Here is a 19,017-nt window from a genome sequence, read left to right as displayed (position 1 = left end):
GATGGGGTAACAGATGGCCCAAGTAAAATTACATTTTACTCTGTTCAACAAAATGAAATGTTCCTGTCCCTCCTGTACCCAAAAGTTGCAACGCTACTCGTGGTGGCGGGGGCAGCCCCTGCTCCTCCAGCTTTCGCTTTTGTTTTTCACAGGTTTGCCAGCACAAACATCTCTCTCTGCTTTTTAAGGTTTCCCACCTAAATTTAGGGAGAAAACGAACAGTTATCAGTGTTGTTGCAGCCTGGGTTAACTCTGTTGGACAGAGCCGCTGCCTTCCTGTAAGTGTCACGGAGATGTAATCAGGCTCCTTTATGGAAATAGATGATTAAAATAATGATTATCCCAGTACAAAACAAGAGGAGGCGTGAGTCACTTCAGGGGTATGAATGAGCAGGTGGAGCTTTGTTAAGATGTTGTACAGGTGGCCAACAGCGGCTTGGATGCAGGCATGGCAAAACTTTGGTCAAAGGATGGAGAAGGAGCTCCTGCACAGCCTGCCAAGGGCAAATATGGCCCTTGGGAAAAAGGTACTGAAGCTCCTGGGTTACGCTAACAAGTACAGGGCACAGGTGCACAGCTGGCTTCTCTCATCTGCAGCCAGGAAAAGCAGCAGCCTGTAAATGTTCAATAAAATTAAGACTTCAGCAGAATAGCATTTAGCTAACTCACTCATTCTCCTCCAAAGAGGAATGCTTTTCAAGTCCCTGAAGAGCAGTTAGCTTAAATCAGGAGAGGTAACAGCATTATCGAGCTAAACCTCACAGAATGAAGCAGGAAAAGGCTCCTCGCACTCCATAGAGACAACTCCAGAACCAGTAGGCCCTTAGGGCTGACGAAAGCAAAAATCATAAAATCACAGTTTTTTGCTTCAGCATTTCTTCCTCCAAGGAAAGAGGTCTCCCCAAAAAGGCATATGGCATAGCCACATATAGTTTTACAGGCCTCCAACCCCTATAGAAAGCAAACAATGCCGACGACTGTGGCAAGTGGAAACTGGGGGGTGCTGTGCAGAGTAACCACAGGGCTTAACCTTCATCAAATTGTAGGCTTTCCTTCAATTATTTGGACAGGAAATTAGAAACTATGCAAAGAAGGTATTTTTATTCATTCTGTTAACTGTGTCTGTTTCCAGAAGAGGGAGCCAAGTCATGAAAAATGCAGCCAAAAATCAAAACCATTGTTCCATCTGTTATAAGGGGTGTATATATAGTTGTTACTTTTGTTGGGGTGGTTTTGTTTTAAGTAGCATATATGTTTAGAGTTAAATTAATTCCAGGCAGGAGGGGAGATGAGTGCTGATGTAAGTACTGAAGTGAAATGTAGGTAATAAGGTCAAGAAAGAATAGAAGAGATAAGATTTTGGGCAGGATACAGTAATCACAAATAAAATCTTGTACCCATAATTGAGTTACTATGTTAAGTCACATTTCAATAGGATGCACACACATCCAACACTAACACTGCAACATTGGCTTATTAACTTGCTAAAATTATGATTGAATTTGGAAACTGAGTGTCAAAGTTTTCTGTATTTGTACTCTTCCACTTCCTCCCTTCTGCTCAACATCACCTCTTCCATCAAAAGGTTGACTAAGTTGTTTCTCATGTAAAGATCTAATTTTAATTTCAAAAATAGCTGCAGTTAGAAAATGTGTTTGAGTATAAACTTAACACCCAGCTTCTAACATCCACCACATGCACGTAAATGTTTAAGAAGTAAAAAACCACATATTATTCCTTTCACTGCTTCGTAACTTTCTGGAAGCAAACTTCCCATCAGGCTGATTAAATAGCAAACGGAAATAATGCACTAGACACGTGCTGACATCAGAAAATAATCTTATTCAAGAACACAATCTCCCCTAGTTTTTTCTGCATTCAGCTTTATCTGTCCAAAGACTAAATCAAACAAATGATTATTTGGTTAGCATTCAAGCAGACATTTACTATGACTGAACTTCACCCACACAATGGCTGTATTATGTGGATATTTTATGAAGCTGAGCACAAACCACGATGCAGTTAGGTATTTCTGAGAGGATATGAGAAGAGAAATAGGTTTACACATTCCATAAAAGACAACTGTTTCTTGAAAGAATGGTCTGACCGCAGCTTGAAAGAGCCCTGCTAAGTATGAGCAGTTTTAACATAACTTATTCCCAATCCAAGGAAAATGCAGGTGGTTTCTAATGCCAAACAACAGAAATTTGCAAAATTGCTGTGGACAGGTACATGCTGAAAAATCAGCAGAATATGAGAGAAGTTGATAAAAGGGAGATGTTTCTTAAATGAACAGCAGCTCCCGTGCAGAAATTCGTCCAGGTGGGTATAAGGTAGAAGTATGTTATTAGAATTCCAGTTTAACATATGGAGCATAAAAAAAGCACAGGATTTTCTGCTTCTGAAGTGCCTGAAGGTAGCTGTGTGTAGCCCACCAGTACTTTAGTCACACTTGTCCTCAATTTCATAATATGAAAGCCAGAGGGGAGAGGAAAAGAATAGAAGTAGGTTCTAGTGCTAAAATGTTGATTATGAAATGCAAATCCTTGGGAGGGTCCTGTTTGTATGCTTTAGGTTTTGTCCCTATACAGCTGTGCAAGTAATGTGAACTACCTGCCAAGCAGGGCTGGGGACAGACAGCTTTGCTCGTGAATTCTACTGTGCCCTTGTCATGAAGAACTTTATGGCAGAAACTAATACTGACCAATTGCTTCTAGATGGAGAAGATCTACAGTGCAGGTCAGAACCCAACACAACTTGCTGTAGTGTAAAGGGAGATGTAGGGCAATGTATTCCTCGTTATCATTTTATATTCAGTGAAGTATCTGAAGGATGCTTTCAGCTGCTGACAACAGGAGGCCTGGCAACCCGTGAAGATAAGACACAGAGGGATCACACTCCAACTCAATTTAATAAGCTTCATAATGAACTTGGACAGAAAATGGTTTGAAATAAGTTGAGCAACACTCATCTACTAGTCAAGGAATTTTTAAGTAATGCTTTTAAGCTTATATTCAAGCATACAAAGCATAAATTTTACAAATTAAAAACAATAAAATCACCCTAGAATAATGTAATGGCTTCCCCTATATGTACAAGGAGTGGAAAGGAGACAGAATTATTTCCAGGTCATTTCACAGATTTTTAATGCTACATAAGTGCTCTCCACACTCATTTCAATTTTTCTTTTAGTGTGGGTGGAAGGAGCATAAAGTGTTTCAATGAAATCATCTTAAGACTGAGAGAGGTACTTCACCTGGTTTCAAGCTCTGTATGTTTGCCTCTTCAAAAGTCTTGAGAGGAAATGCTTTACTTAAAATTCTGCTGTTAGGTTTCTGCGCAACAGCCTCTGGTTTTCCAGCTAGATAAAATTAAACGGTTCAGTAAGTATTTCTCAGAAAGTACTGCCAGTACTTCATCTTCATGGAAACCCATTATCCACAACCTTTTACAAATCACTCCATTGTACAACAGAAGCAACCAGAGTTTAGCTTAGATTTGACAGGCAGAAAAGAAACATGGTAACAGCCAAGAGACAGTCATTAGGGATGTGATAGGTTTTGGAGAAGGAGTGAGATTCGTAGCCTAATCAAAACACACTTGATATGAAGTCTTTTTGCAGAGGCATATAAGACAAAATATTTTACAACCCAACTTTGTTATGTTCATAGCATTAATGAAAAAAAAAAATCTTACTTTCTATCAACAAAGGAAAGGCTGGGGGAAGAATGAGTGTAGTGTGCCACATTTAATTACCAGATTTGTTTGCCACCTTCGTGTTTGGAACAAATCTTCATACAAAAGTTAGTCTCGTATTCTCAGTTCTAAATTAAGTGAAACAAAATATGTATTTTTACACTAAAGCAAACTGATCAAAGTGGCATTTAATAGTATTTGTTAAAGTGGTTATCTAACAAAAATGGGTTAACAAAATCCCATTCATTAGTAGTCACCAAATAAGACATTTCTCATGCATATGACAAAAGTTCATTCGTGTACTGACAGAGGTCTGTTTACTGTGTACAATATTTCCATAAATTATAATATGTTTCACAGCCCCTACCATTCAAGAATATTTCAAACAGATTATATATTATATTTGTATATGCAAACTATTTTATATACACTAATATAAAGATCCTTAGAAGTACCATTATGACTACCTTTATGCTTTCTCTAAAATGCATAGCTTTCGAATATTTTCTTGCAGTTACCAAAAACTTTACAGATTAAAGCTGCTTATCAATGTGGCATGTTCATAAAAACAAAGTGAAATAGTTCTATACTAATTTTATATTAAACTCCTTAAAAAACATGTTTATTTTTAATGGAAAAAAAACAAGCTAGTGAAAATTCAAGTACTCTATGCTCAATCTCTGCCCAAATACTATATGAAATTAATGTAGCGTTCTAGAAGTACAGTGAACTTCTCAACCAGGACTGTAATACTGCATTTCTCATGGAGAAAAATGCTAGTCATGCCACAAAAACGCACCACTTTCCACTTCATCCGGGAGAAGCTTTAGATGACATTTAGTAAACGAGTGTCAGAATGGAGGAAAAGCTGATCAGTTATATGTGAAGAAATTAGAGCTATTCCAGTTTTGTTTCTGCAGTTTGTTATTAAACAAAGTTACATTAACCATACAGTTTCTCACAAACTAAAAGTTATACATGGTTTTCAGACATCAACCGACTGGAAAAAGCCAAAAAATAAAAAAAAAAAAAGAGAGAGAGAGAGAGAATACAACTGTTAAAATTTTGGTGTTAGAATAACCAGTCTGGGTGAAGGAAAGCCAGACTGCTGTTGTAGTTGGGGGGTAACTGATAGCTTGTTTGTTGTGTGTCAATTTCAAGACCTCCATGCCACAAATGCCTTAAAAGTGCAGAACGAAACTATCAGTAATAAATGGAAACAAATCATTTTGTTATATCCATCATCTAGCTTAACCTTGGTGCCCTGCATCTCTAATAGCTGCTTAACAAACAATGGATTCCCCCCACAAAATATAGCTACACAAGTAAACAGTGTTCACAGTAATGCAATCAGTAACAGGTTTTGTTAATTTCCATAAATCAGGTGTATCTGCAAAGCTTTATACAGTTTAATGCATAAGTATTCCAGTAAAATTAAGTGAAAACTAAGTTTCATTCTACAGGGTAATATCTACGGTACTAGACTAGATTATGTACAGTATGGGACTGGTATGACAACTGCCAGTGTTTCGTGATGTTAAGCTACTTCACCCATCAGATCGGTCTTTGTTCAGCAAATCTTTAATAACTTGATATACGGACCTAAAAATCTAGAGATCAATTTGGCAAGATTAGTGCTTTCTACCACCGGTTGTATACCAGTGAACAGTGCTGTAAAATTAAGTCGACCTGAACATCCCATACCCAGAAGATTACAATTTGTTGACTTGAAAGTCTGGACTTCACATGTAAAACGTTAAAACTATAATCCTAACTGGAGTGAGGACAGTCAGTAAACAAAGTAATACAGGTGAAGATGAACTGCATCTCTTCAGAAAGGTACGGAAGAATGGAGAAAATGGTCTTTAAAGACAGCCCTGCTCCCCTCAAGGCATAAAAATAGCCCAAGTAGCTCTAAAACTACGATTCTTATTCAGCAAGCATAAAGGCAGATCCTGCACAAGATGATACATCAGAGGCTTCAATGAGCATCTCTCCCCCTGCTTCATTTCCTAGCACATCTTTTAGCTTAAAAAATCCAGCAGCTGTCAAAGCTTCAGTAGCCTGCTGGAATCACTGCAGTGCCTACAGCTGCAAATTCAACACAGCGGGGGAAAGATCCCTGTCTGAAAAACTCTCAAACACCTCTGTGGGCCATTTTGGTCATTCGTGAAAATTAAGAAAGAACTTACTTCCAACAATACTTCTCGTGAAAAAGATGGGTCACTGATCCATTATGAACATAGCTCTCACCATATAAAGCACCAAAAATTCAGAAACAAGGAAAAAAAAAGTCCTTAAATTAAGATTTACAAGTTTGTACACTATTTCCTAGGCAAAAGGTTGAACTTACTGCAAAGTTTATAGATGAAAACTTGACCAGTTACTTTTAAGGGGAATGTATATCTGGCTATAACTTAAAGGTAGAAAATATTCACTGTTCTATATACATATTTCAAACAGGAGACAGATAAACGTAACTGAATAGTTGCCAATATAACTCCATATTAACTCACTGGCCACTAAACTAGGCATCAGTAGCCAATTAGAAAGCTTGTGTTTTGTACTTTTAAAAATGCTATTTTTCCTGTCTTCTTTACTTGTTTTTTAAAAATGTATTATAGTGCATAGCCTAAGTCAGACTTTCAGAGATACAGCGCCTTTCAATGCAGTTTTTGCAGCATTTAAAAGGGACTTTTCTCCCTTCAAATTAGATGTTCATTGAAAAATCTGAATTGAGTGCTGTACTGTAGTAAAAATATTTCAGTCACAGACTGATATAAATGTATACTGTGCAGTACTATGATTGTTTGATGTCCATCTGCACACATTTTACTTGGGTTCTTCAATCGTCCCCTTGCTGAGGTCTGTCATTTTGGGATATTTCACCTTCTTCTGGTCTAGCTCATTCTGAGCCCACAGTAGTAGTTTCAGTAATTTTGCCAACTTGGGTGTTGATTCACGATTTTCATAGTCTAGAACAGCTTGATTAACCTCACTCCAAACCTGGAAAAGAAATACTGGAGTTTAGCAATAGTTTTCCTACGATTAACATTGGTAATGTCACACAGACATTGATAACATCACACACAGCTCGTTGGTTTCTCAGAACGCAGCCACAACAAAGCTCCATATGCTAAAAGCCTGGAGAAAATAAGGGAGAGAGTCAAATGGTTGATTACAGTAACATCAGTTTTGTAAATCCTGCTTAAGAAATACTTCTGTTCTTTTGCACGCTGCTACGTACATTTTTCTAAACACTTCAAAAATATTTGGACATCATTTTTAGCAAAAACAAACAAAAGATATCAACTTTGCTTTGAGAAAGTACTACCTTCTGTCGCTGCATCATGTTCAGCAAGTCTCCAAATGGCGATTCTTCAGGATTATCGAAGGCGAGCAAAGCCAACGTACGCTCCATTTCTGTCAGGCATTCCCGGCTCTCCTCGCCTTGCTCTGCTAATTGGGTCTGAGCAAATTCTAGAGCTGCTTCTGTCTCACGCTGCCGAATCAGTTCAATCAAATGCTGTTGCTACATAAAAAAAAAAAAAAAAAAAAAAAGGAAGCATATTATCTAAACAAATAAACAGTTCTTCAGTATTTCAAGACTGTAATCTTCAGTCATTAGCATGTAATTTGAGACAAATGCTCACACATAATTTGTCAGTTTAAAGTTACTTCTAAATGCGTTAAGATGAGAAACAACTGACTTGTTAACAAAATCTACTGGAAAAGGTAACTCGATGCTTTCAAGTTACATGTTTTGGAAATATGTTACTAAAGGAACTACAAGAAATTCAGATTAGTGATAATTCTGAGGTTGGTAGATCACAGACCATTCTGGCTGTTCGGTATTTTCATGTTACTAATTAATTGCATATGATAGTTACTGCATCACGCCACAAAGTTTCCCACTGCTACAAAATGATGCCAAGAACAATCAGTTGAAACAGCACCCACATTCAGCCACAAACCCTTATCATAGTCCTAAAAGTCAAATTACTTTTTCCAGTCCTTCAGCAACCTCTAAAACAAAATTAAAGTTTGACACCTGTCCTTACCTGCAAATGAAAGTAAAGGTATCTGTTCGTATCTAACAATTCTGGATGGAGGCTGTTTATTAATGCAATGGCTTCTTGAATCTGTCCTTTCAATATCATTTCTCGTATTTTTATTCTTTCATCAAGAGTCTCTAAATCAACACTGGGTTCAATTCCGGACTCCATTCGAAACTTCTCAGCTGCTTCCTTAAAGCCCTCTGAAATAGAAACATTTTATGTATAAAATCAGTTTCATCAAACTTAAAAAAACAAAAAAAAAACATCAGCTTAAAGGGAAAGATTTCCGTATTTCTCATGTATTTTTGTGATTTAAATAGGAATTCTGAACTTCTGAAAAATTATTTTTTGTATCTTTATTTATGTAGGTATCTAATCCAACACGCATCTAGCGGTACACACCAATTCATTAACTCAAGTGCCCTCATTCTCTAAGGAAGTGTGCCAGATGTATTCCAATACTTCTTAACTTTAAAGCTTTAATAGAGCAGTGTAATTATTCCAAAATGGGCTCACATTTTCAAAATTTGGGTGATTTTGCTTCTCCCTCTATCCCATTCATGTTTATACAATTTTACTAAGAACAAACAGGAAAATAAGATCAATTTTACTTTTCTAAAAAATGCAGTGTTAGTATGAGAAAAAGTTGTAACATCTATTCTAAACCTTAAGTTATGCTTTCATATGCACAGAAATGATTTAGCATACTTTACTGGGCCACTAAGATGCTCTTCCCTCATCCCAGAAACTCCAGCCACGCACCAACGTAAACAGGGGTGTAGATCAGATATAAATGCCTCCACCCTGGTATAGCTTACTCTGATGGCATGCATCATAATTGCTAGGGACAACTTCCACGAGTTTTTGATTGCTTAAAGAATGAAGTAAGGCTATGTGCTGAAGGACTTAGTATTTTTGGACTCAACTATTTTGAGAACAGTGCTCTTTCAAAGTCTTTCTAGACAGTTAAAGTTTGCTTCCGACGGCTGTTCTGTGCAGATTTTAAAGTGCTTTTTAACAACAGCAACGTCTTGAACTGTTTTAATTGCACAAAAAAAAGTTACTGTACAAAAGCGGGTCATTTTTGTTAACATAATTCCAAAAAATATATATATTTTTAAATCTTTCAGCACAAGAATTAAGGTTAGCAAGTGTAATTTCTATTGCATGATATCTGCTAAGTCTCTGATTTAGTATATTTGAGTCAGCGTCCACTTAAGGTGAGTAGCTGTATGCTACTAGGAGAAACCAACAGCAGTCACTGAAACTTTAAAGTCCTTAACTTCACTCTATGTAGTAACTTATTCTAACCAAAAATAATCTGTCCTGATAAAATAAACAGCACGCATTTAAGAGCCTCCCAGCACTACTGCTCATTGTTACCTGTCACAAGGTAGTTCATGATAAGGCGGTTCATGTCTGCTCTCTGAATATGCAAGTTATTAAGCTTTTCCATCCATTCATCTTTCGTGATTTCATCAGGTTTTTCTGCATAACTCATCCTGGACTCTTACTATAAAGAAAAAAAAAGCGTTTCATTTAGCACAATTCAATTAAAAGCAAGTTTAATGTATACAAACACTGTGCTACTACTATCTTTATATCTTTCTTATGAGATCTTTTAAATTAACAATCCAAAAGACATCCTTTTATCTCAAACCACTTTTACATTTTTCTCCTCCATTTTCCTGCACACTGACACCTACGAGTCAGTTTCTAAGGCTGCTTTCATCCATCACCAGAACACAAAATTTTAATACCATTTTCTTGTGCTTACTCTTAATTCCAGTCCAAACAAACCTTGTATATAAGTTTTATACAGGACACACAACGCCATGATGTAGCACTAATAAACCATGATTTATACAGAAAATTTCTAACAAACCTCTAAAGCAAAACTTACGTAAAATACATTTACTCTGAAGTTTTCAACAGAACTTGAACTAGTTAGGTATGTATATTACATGACTACAAAACAGCACACAGTAATTTATCCAACGTACAACAGAAAAACTTATACTAAGCGTGGCTATTCCCAAAAGTACCCCGTCGATCCCAATAAATTATCTCCTAGCTATTTTTCTCGACTACACGTTTTCCAGACTTGGAATCAAAGCGCTTTTCTAAATCGCGAGCCGGCGTTTCACTATTTCTACCTCCCAACCACTACGACAGGGGCGGCGAAAGGGGGAGGAGAAGGCGGCGACAACAACAGCAACAGGCACCCGATGGCTCCCGGGCAGCCAGGAGCGGCAGGGCGCGCTCCCAGCCCGGCTCCTTCCCCACACGTTCCCCTGCTCCCAAACCGCCCCCGCAGCCCCAGCGCCCCCCGGGACAGCGCCAGGCGGCACTCAAAGGCCCCCGGAGCGGCACAGCACCCCTGGGCCCTCTCTCTACAACCACACAGCGGGAGAACGCGGCTCCGAGATCCCCCCACAGCCACAGCCACAGCCACAGCCACAGCCCCGTCTCCTCAGAGCCCCCTCAGAGCCCCCTCAGGGCCTCTCGGCCTCCCCCTTCCCTCACCCCACACCCGCCCCGGCGCTGCCCCCCGCGGCCCGGCCCTCCCGGGGCCTGGCCCAGCGGAGCTCCCGGCCTCGCCAGCTCCAAGCCCGGCGCCTCCCCCTCGCCCACCCGCGGCCTCCCGCCGAGCTGAGGGGCCCGGGGTAAGGAGCGGAGCCGCCGCCGCCGCCATCTTACCGCGCGCCGCGCTCCGGCACCACCGCGGGCCCCGCCGCCGCCTCCGCCAGGCCGCGCCGCGCGCCGCGCTCTCTCGCGAGAACTCGCGCTCTCGCGAGAGCTCCCCCCCTCTCCGCCAATCAGCGCCCCGAGAGGTGCGGGAGAGCGCAACCAGAGAGGCGCCCGGCGGGGTGGTAGGATCATAGAGATGAGCCGAGGTGGGGCGGCTCGGTACCATAGAGAGGGAAGGGGAGTCCGCCAGGGTTACCATAGAGGCGGGCGGCTGAGCGCGGTCACAAGATGGCCGCTGGCCGCCTGAGGGAGTCTCTGGGGGGGCGAAGCGAGCCCGCTGTGAGCGCGGTGGAGGCGGCGGGGCCAGGCCTCGTCTGCTCCCTGCCTGCCCTCAGCAGGCTCCATGCTTCCTTCACCAGCTGCTTTGTCACTCCTTTTCCTCTCAGACACTCTAATTCCTGTCACATTGCAGCCCCCGTGGGACAGGGACACCATAGCTGTAGCTACAGCCTCTGGCAGAGGCGGTAACATCAAATCATTAAAAAGTCACTGATCGTGTCCCTGCTCTGGTGCTGTGCTGTGTGAGGAACTGCTATGCAGACACAGCAGGCATCACACCAGCTTCGTTTTCAGCACAGTTGTTCTTGAGCTGTGACTGGCACATGCTGGCTGTTTGAGCCCTGACTGCTGCCCAGGTGGCCCTAGCAATTTTCCAGGATAATTCAAATGGAAATGGGTCTTGTACAGGTCACAGCCTGGTATGTTAATGTAAAGCTCCACCAATTTCCAGTTACGATGCAATGCTGGGCTGTGATCTGTAGTAGCTGAGGGCTCTGATTTACAATCTCTGTCAAAGATAATTTTGGCTGCTTGGGAGAATTAATAAACTCCCTGCAGCTAGATCCAACAGGATTTGGGAATCAAGGCACTCCATGGAAAGAGACAATAAAACACTACAAGTTATATATTTCACAGAATCGTCTGGGGGGGAAGAGACCTGCAAGATCACCTAGTCCAACTTCTGACCTAACACTAACCAGTCCTCCACTAAACCATATCCCTAAGCTCTACATCTAAACGTCTTTTAAAGACCTCCAGGGATGGTGACTCCACCACTTCCCTGGGCAGCCCATTCCAATGCCTAACAACCCTTTCAGTAAAGAAGTTTTTCCTAATATCCAACCTAAACCTCCCCTGGTGCAACTTTAGCCCATTCCCCCTCATCCTGTCACCAGGCACGTGGAAGAATAAACCAACCCCACCTCACTACAGCCTCCTTTAAGGTACCTGTAGAGAGCGATAAGGTCGCCCCTGAGCCTCCTCTTCTCCAGGCTGAACAAGCCCAGCTCCCTCAGCCGCTCCTCATAGGACTTGTTCTCCAGGCCCCTCACCAGCTTTGTTGCCCTTCTCTGGACTCTCTCAAGCACCTCGATGTCTTTCTTGTAGCGAGGGGCCCCAAACTGAACACTACCTGAGGTACAGCCTCACCAGAGCCAAATACAATCACTTCCCTAGTCCTGCTGGCCACACTGCTTCTTATATGAGCCAGGATGCTGTTGGCCTTCTTGGCCACCTGAGCACATTGCTGCTTCATATTCAGCCAGCCAATATTTAAATAGAAAACTGGAATTAAGAGGTACAACTTTTGAGTGTTAAATACTACAAATGAAGCTTCTTGAGAAGATGTAATTTCACTTTTACAGAGTAGGAATATGGCTATAATTACCCATCTTTCACTCTTGTTGTTGTAACTCTGCTATAAAACGTAGCTTCCAAAACTCACATCCATTACAATTGCCCCTACATTGAAATTGAGAATCTCTACAGTTTAATCAATAGTTGCTTATTATAACTGATTTCTTCAAACAAACCAATATTTACAAATAACACAAAGTTTGCAAACCTCAAATATGAAGTACTTCTTGCCAATAGTTGTTAGCCACGTGACAAAGAAAGCTACAGCATAGTAAATACCGCTATTGATTGGAGAGGGCTTTTCCTCAGGCATCACTCTAAAAATACTCTCAATTTGACTCACAAGGAACAACAAAACTTCAGACTCTATTTCCTGTACTTCTGAACCCTGTAAGATCTTATTTAGATTCACCGAGTCTTGGCAGCTCCTCCCCAAAAGGTGGAGTTTCTCAGGAGATTCTCATTAAGAGGGAGAGAGAAGAGGAAGGTGCCCCTCTTTGGAAGGGTTTCCTGAACTTGCTGTAGAGGGAAATACCCCAAGCAGAGAGGAAACAGAGTGTAACTGTTACTACAGCTGCTATTTACAGGTAAAGAATGAAGAACAGCTTTTAACTGCTTTCTAAAAAATAGAATAGCATACTGAATAAGTACATTTAAAAAAAATTGTGAGCTGTTTTTTGGCAGCATGCTTGATTTTTTTTTTTTTTATTTTTTTTAATGTCAGGTTATTCATCTAACTGCAGCAGAACTTTGTAACCTATTTGCAGAATATCACGACTAGATGTATTCTCTTCTCCTCCTCTATCCTTTCCTATGATTTTTATGGTAACATCAAATCTGATTAGAGATTGAACACTTGCTTGAGAGAAAACTTACCACTGAAACAAGGAAACATTGAGTGTTATTATTGAAGCATTTTCTTACTGAGCCTGAAAACCAAGTACCTTTCTAGCATCAATTGTTTTTGTGTAGTTAAGTAATGCTGAATGCTACTATTTGTAGTGAGACTTTTTTTTTTTCCAAGGCAACATTAGCCTGATGTGGTAAGATGCAAAGTTTATCAATAATTTATAAAGCTCTTATTCAATAATCTTGATGCAGGCCATTTTTCCCTGCTAATGTTTTAGGTGTGATGAAAACTGTGTCTGGGGGTGGTTGAACATGCCCTAGGTAAAACATCTTCTATGTTAGTTCTTTCCTGATAAAAAACTGCCTGATTACTTTCTGTTTTAATTTCTTTTAAACTTGTACTTCACTGAATAAATGTTTAATCATTTTGTGTATAATACCTGATGCTGTCCTCAGTGAAGAGAAGCATTTATGTTCACTGTGCTTTAATCTAGAATATTCAGAGATTTGGAAATACTAAATCCTGAATGGCTTGCGTGGCTTTTTTTTAAGCCTTACAAAAGTCAGAAAGGAGTAGGAAGATGGAGACAATTGTTGCCCTGCAACAATTCAGGGCAAAAGTTTCCTATATCATTTCCCCTCTTCCAAGTATTAAAGCCTAACATCTGTTAAAAACATTACCTTCTCCACAAATGTGGAATCAAACAATTGTTACTTAGGGAAAACCTTTATCAGTGCTTTTGTACCTTCAAAACTGGATTGCAACGCATGGAAGCAAACTATCTTGCTTTCTGGAAATATTCCCGTGGCTTTCATATGTCACTGTCCTACAAGAATTCTATAGTAATAATGCCAATAATAATACAGAATTTTGGACTTTGGGAAAAGACTACAAAATTGAGAATAAAAGGAACTTGTGTATCTGCTAAAGTAATTCAGTGCGTTTTATAGGACTTTTATGTGATTTATGATTTGATAAACTTATTCTCAGAGAAGTATTTTGGAGGCAGATATTTGGAGTTAAGTGGAGTAAACTGTAAGTCAAAGTCACTAATTCATGAAGAAATCACTAAAATCCCTGTTTAAAAAAAAAAAAAGTGGGGGAGAAAGTTTCTCCAGAATTTGAGAGAGCTGGGGGAAGACAGACTCTAAGTTTCTGTCTCTTGGTAAGGGAGGAGATTGCTTTAATTGTGAATATGATTAATGCATGGTAAAGTGCTTTTCTCTTCATCTAGTCTTTATGAAAAAAATGATGCCCCAGGAGCCTTGAAGAATCGAGCACCCAGAGGATAAACTACTTTGCTACCTGTTGTATCTATATTGGCTGATGTGCTGGACTCTGGGAACACAGGCCTTTTTGCACACACATAAAAAGGTAAAGCTGGAGCACAGCCAATGAAAACAGTCTCTTCTGATTTAGTAATAAATTATCTGTTAACAAGCAGAGATGGAGTTAGAGATGAGAACTTGCTTGTTTACTTTTATCCTTAGACTTTTCTTGAGCTAACTGCATCTCAAGGTTTTACCTGGCTCTAGAAACTGACTCCCAGAACACTCACTGAGGAAGAACTGAGAACGGGTGAGCATAAAGTAAGTATAATCTTTTAGACCTTCTAAACACTGAAAAAGGGAGCTGTCTTGGTGAAGAGCAAGGCAGGAGAGAGAGCAAAAGTCACATCCCTGAGCTTTTTTCCCCCCCCATATGAACCCAGATGTGGGGAGGTACTTGTGCAACATAAAGATGCTGCCTTAGTGCCTGTTCAGAATAGTTTTATGGTAGTGCCTAAATACTCTTTTGAGAATATATAAATACTGCACAAGAAGTTTTTTTCTTATTTAAATGTAAAATGGCAATTAGAGAAACCCAAGGGATAAACAAATACAGGTGTATTAGCTGCAGAACAAAGTCTCAGAGCACTGAGTGCCTAATAGTAGAAGAGATTTTGGAAAGCAGTGGAAAAAAGTTTTAAGGAGAGTAGTGCTGAGGGTTTTGTAGACATCTTAGTGTAAGCTTTTCCTGTGCTTAAGAAGGAGAGATAGATAAGGTGCTTATTAGACCATTTTAGAAGCTGATTGATTGTCATTAATCTTTCTGCTAGGATTTCTCAGCAGTGTTTTCAGATCAAGCCAGTTAGGAGCTATGATCATGTTATGTAGGGGGATGCCTAAACTAAGACAAAACTTGAATTACACAGATCATCAAAAAAGCTGTTTCTGTGTGTTGCCAGGACAATGCAGATTCAAATCAGTAACCCAGGAGTAAATTCCCTAAATTAAGGGGAAATAGGCTTTAATACAGGAAAAGAATGGGGACGGGAAGGAAATGAGGCAGAGAGTTGAGGTGCTGAGGATACCACTGAAGCAAAAGAGGTGTTTAGTCAGGAAATATAAATATTCTGCTATGGTCTTAGTTAAAAGGCAGTCTGTAATACAAAGATGTATTTTTTTTTTTTTGTGGGTTGAAAGTGTGATGTATTTTAGTGTTCACTGACTGTGCAGGCAAAATGATTACATTAAGATAGTACAGGCCTCTTACCAAATGTGTTTAAGAAGATTTTAATACTCTTTTCACTGCTGAATTCCCTGTTGCAGGCATCCCCTGTTCACTGTTGGTGTGCAATTCCTTGTTTTGCATGTTCCCCTTCCCTTGGTGTGTCCTTGTTATGAGCACTCCTGGATGCTAAAGTTAACCATTAATAATACCATTAGCTTTTCTGAGGGCATAAGTCACGGTGGAGCTTGATCTGCTAAATCAAAAGGTATTTCTCTCTGTGCCTTTCATTTATTGTAACTCTGCAATTGCTGAACAAAAATTAAACTACTGCTTGCTTTTAATGATGGTGTCTTATGCTTCTGTACAGGAATTTGTTTCTTTTACCTCTTGGTGCTCCTGTGTAAAGTAAGTATTAATACTGCCCTGTTTTACAGGTGCAGGAGAGGCTGACTATACTGTCAGGAAAAAAAGCTAATAGTAGCTTTTCCATCATCATTCTGAGCTTTTACTCCCAGAAGTCTCATATTGTGCTCTAGAATGTAGACTTCTATAAAATGTAATTGAATCATTCAATTGAAAACTAATTTCGTAGAATTAATGCTAAGTATTTATTTTCCTGTTTTCTCATATTTCCATTTCTTAATTCATCTTGGTGAATGCTGCACCTGTCTGGAATACAGCTGAAGCTAAGGTTACCAACCCATGAGGAAAAATGTGGAGGACTGTGAGCAAAGAGCCAAACCTCACACCTCCATTTTATCTCAAAGGCTCTTCACATGTAATGTCTATGTTGCAAGCTTTTGCATGAGTGCTCCTCTAAATCTTGGCACCCCTCAGGAATCTTACAGATATTTCTGGTTGCTCATATCACAGATGCTGGCAGTAGGAACAAAAACATGAAGTAGAGATAATGCTCTCTTAAGTGTTTGTAGCAGTTTGTCTCTTGGAGAGCTTTTGAGGAGTGTAGTCCTTTTAAAAGGAGTGCTTATTGGGAAGCCTCTGTGTGGTGGATGAGGTACTGCAGAGAGCACTTCCATGGCACTTGAGGTGTGGACCTTAATGTGGAATGAATCTGTGTGGAACTCTGGACCCAGGAGTAGGCATTACTGTATCAGCTGCTATTTAATTTTATTTAGCAGATGGAACATAAGGGGGGGAAAAAGAAAATACATTGGAATAAGCACAGCTGGAGAGCACAGCAGATGGTAGCAGTTGAGTCTACAAGCCACCAACTCCTCTGCCACACAAATTCTGTCACAGAGCTGACCTTGCAGTGCAAGTCATTGTAAGCAAGACTATTTAGTGTGGTTTTGCTCTGGCACTGGGGTCCTCACTAATGGGGCACAAAACTGCCCTTCCTGTGAGGTAAGACACCGGCTGTTTTTGATGAGGACAAGCAGCAGCCATGTTCTCCCCACAACACTTTTCTGCTGAGGAGAACGGGGCTACCCCAGAGCATCCTGGAGCTGAGAGGACGAACAAAATGAGGGGCAGGGGCTGTGTAAAGACGAGGGGGCAGTAAACACGTAGGGAAGCAGGCGCTGAGGCTGCGCTTTTCCCGCCCAGCTCCTCGCCGTGAGGCGGAGCCGGCGAGAGCCCAGAGTCCTCCGGGAGCCGTGCGCAAAGCGAGGCGCGGCGGTTGGCCGCCATGTCGGTGTCTATGGTAGTAGGGGGAGGAGCGGCCCCCGCCCAGCCCTCTCCGGAGCGGTTGCGAGGAGGAAATGGCGGCGCGGCGCGGCTGAGCCCCTCAGCGGTGCCGGTGGCAGCGAGACCCCAGTCCCCTCCCCGCGGTGAGTGAGGGGAACCAGCGGCAAAAAAAGCACCGGGACAGGGAGGAGAAAAGAAGCGGAGGAGCCGCGGGGGGGAAAAAAGAAAAGGGGGAGGGGGGGAGGGCGCCTCCTCAGGCCTCGGCGCCTTGTGGGGCTCGGCGAGAAAATGGAGGCGGGCGGGCGGGGAGGGCCGGGCCGGGCTGAGGGGGGGGCCCGGCGGGGCTGCGCGGTTTCTTCGGGTTCAGGCACGCCGGGGACGCGGCCAGCTTCCACAGGAGGTCGGCGACTGCGTGGTGGGGAAGCCAAAAAAGCCCCCGCAGCCGCCTCATCGGGCTCCGGGCGGGCCGGGGCGCAGAGGACGGCCTTGGCCGGGCGGAGAGGGCTGGAAGGGGGGCAGCCCCGCTGGGGGGGGGACAGGGACGGGTCAGGACAGGAGAGGAGAGGACAGGACAGGACGGTGGTGAGCTGAGGCGATGGACGTCACACCCAAGCTGACGCCAGCAAGCTGCTTCCTGACGTCACGACCGATCCAGCTGCCGGCCCGTTCTCTTTCAGCGTCTCCCGTTTTTTTTTTTTTTTTTTTTTTTTTCCTGGGGGGGAGAACGATGCCGGGGGGGGCTCCAGGAACCCGCAACCAGCCCGGGGCCGGCCCGCAGGGTGGGACCGTAACGGCCTGCCCGCGGTGCTGCTGCGCTCCGGGGGACGGAGGCGTGCTCCCCAGCGGTGAGTTACACCAGAAAAGTTGAGTTTGGTAACGCTCTGGCGATTAGCTCGTTTTTTGGGGAGAGAAGGGGTTGGATCTTTAGCTGGTGGTAATCGTCTCCTGGCTTAAATGTTCAAAATGTTCAGTAAATTAATCGTCAATAACTATTTCCTTCACCCTTCCATACCCTCCCCTCCCAAAAGTACTTAAATACTGTCTCTTAGAAGTGATAGTGTTTTAGAGCTGTGTATTTGGCTTGCACAAAGCTAATCTTTTGATTGTGACCAAATTTTGTTTTATACAATTATGTAGTTTTCGTTTTATACCTCCAAGTGATAGCTTTATTGGGTGGGATAGCTATACTGGGCTGTATATAGCAGGTAAAGAAGATCTTTAGCTTTCCATTTTTATCTCGGAAAGGACATTACAATCTTTGTTACTAGATGTTTATATGTCACACTCTTCATGCTGTATGTTCAGTAATTAAAAACAGTGTAACTTCTTGTTTGTTTGCTTTGGGCTCTCACGTTTTCCTTTTTCTAGGAACTTCAGGGAGGCAAAAATACCAATTCCTTTTATTTATATAAAAGGATGTGTCTAGCATTCCCAAATTCCTTTTTTTTTTTTTATTTCCTGGATAATTTATTTGAGACTCCAGAAGTAGCTCTTTTCAATCCTTAATCATCGCAGCCTCATTTAAACAAGTTCTTTGGCTGCTGATATTCAACTACTTTTTCCTTAATTTTGTGAGAACTCTTTGTTTTTAATCTATTTTACACTGTTTTTTTTATTGTAATGGGGTAACTTACCTTGGTATAGCTTCAACTGCTTCTAGTTGAAACTTCTGCAAACAAAACTAACAAAACTTCATAGCTGTTTAAGCAGTTGATTTGCTGGTCAATGAAAAATGACAATGTGTAGTTTCTGTACAAGTGTAGCATGCACTGTGTTAATTGTAATAGATATTTTGGGTTGTGCTCCACTTTTATTATATATGCCAGCCGCTCGTTATCGTTCTTTGACATTTGGAACTTTCTATAGGTATAAATATAGAAGTGTGCT

General features: G+C 41.5%; 2 protein-coding genes across 7 annotated transcripts in view; one reads left to right on the top strand and one right to left on the bottom strand.

Annotated features, from left to right (window-relative positions):
* Positions 1-2,892: 2,892 nt before the first annotated feature.
* On the bottom strand, positions 2,893-12,489 carry GID8 (GID complex subunit 8 homolog). 2 transcript variants are annotated; one of them, XM_005025782.6, is made up of 5 exons: positions 12,349-12,489; positions 9,138-9,267; positions 7,758-7,954; positions 7,031-7,228; positions 2,893-6,702 (listed from the first exon to the last, which is right to left on the bottom strand). In XM_005025782.6, exons 2-5 carry the CDS (start codon positions 9,253-9,255, stop codon positions 6,529-6,531), a joined length of 687 nt encoding a protein of 228 aa, XP_005025839.1. In that variant the 5' UTR covers positions 9,256-9,267; positions 12,349-12,489; the 3' UTR covers positions 2,893-6,528. The 2 variants fall into 2 exon arrangements, with proteins under 2 accessions (XP_005025839.1, XP_027328888.1); XM_027473087.3 differs by lacking the exon at positions 12,349-12,489 and adding an exon at positions 10,455-10,613.
* An 83-nt stretch (positions 12,490-12,572) lies between these two features.
* Positions 12,573-19,017, top strand: part of LOC101792730 (death-inducer obliterator 1) — a 57,259-nt gene continuing 50,814 nt past the window's right edge. For 2 of the 5 annotated variants that reach the window (XM_072026385.1, XM_072026386.1), the window contains exon 1: positions 17,137-17,273. Coding sequence is in view for 1 of the 5 variants with exons in the window: in XM_072026383.1 (XP_071882484.1) it covers positions 17,132-17,273 (142 nt within the window). In the remaining 4 variants the exon portion in view is untranslated. Of the gene's footprint in view, positions 12,728-14,224; positions 14,365-14,480; positions 14,580-15,850; positions 15,889-17,106; positions 17,274-19,017 lie in introns of those variants that run through there. The other 3 variants (XM_072026384.1, XM_072026383.1, XR_011804423.1) reach the window with 3 other exon arrangements.

This window comes from Anas platyrhynchos, chromosome 21 (genome assembly GCF_047663525.1).
Source record: "Anas platyrhynchos isolate ZD024472 breed Pekin duck chromosome 21, IASCAAS_PekinDuck_T2T, whole genome shotgun sequence".
NCBI lineage: Eukaryota > Metazoa > Chordata > Aves > Anseriformes > Anatidae > Anas > Anas platyrhynchos.
The sequence above is the reverse complement of the archived record's forward strand: the minus strand, read 5'-3'. Positions and strand labels throughout refer to the sequence as shown.

Excerpts from the sequence above, each read along its gene's own strand:
- GID8 (XM_005025782.6), bottom strand. The coding sequence starts at position 9,255 with ATGAGTTATGCAGAAAAACCTGATGAAATCACGAAAGATGAATGGATG. Across the intron at positions 7,955-9,137 it reads CATGAACTACCTTGTGACAG|AGGGCTTTAAGGAAGCAGCT; the intron begins GTAACAATGAGC and ends TTTCTATTTCAG. Across the intron at positions 6,703-7,030 it reads ACATGATGCAGCGACAGAAG|GTTTGGAGTGAGGTTAATCA; the intron begins GTAGTACTTTCT and ends TTTCTTTTCCAG.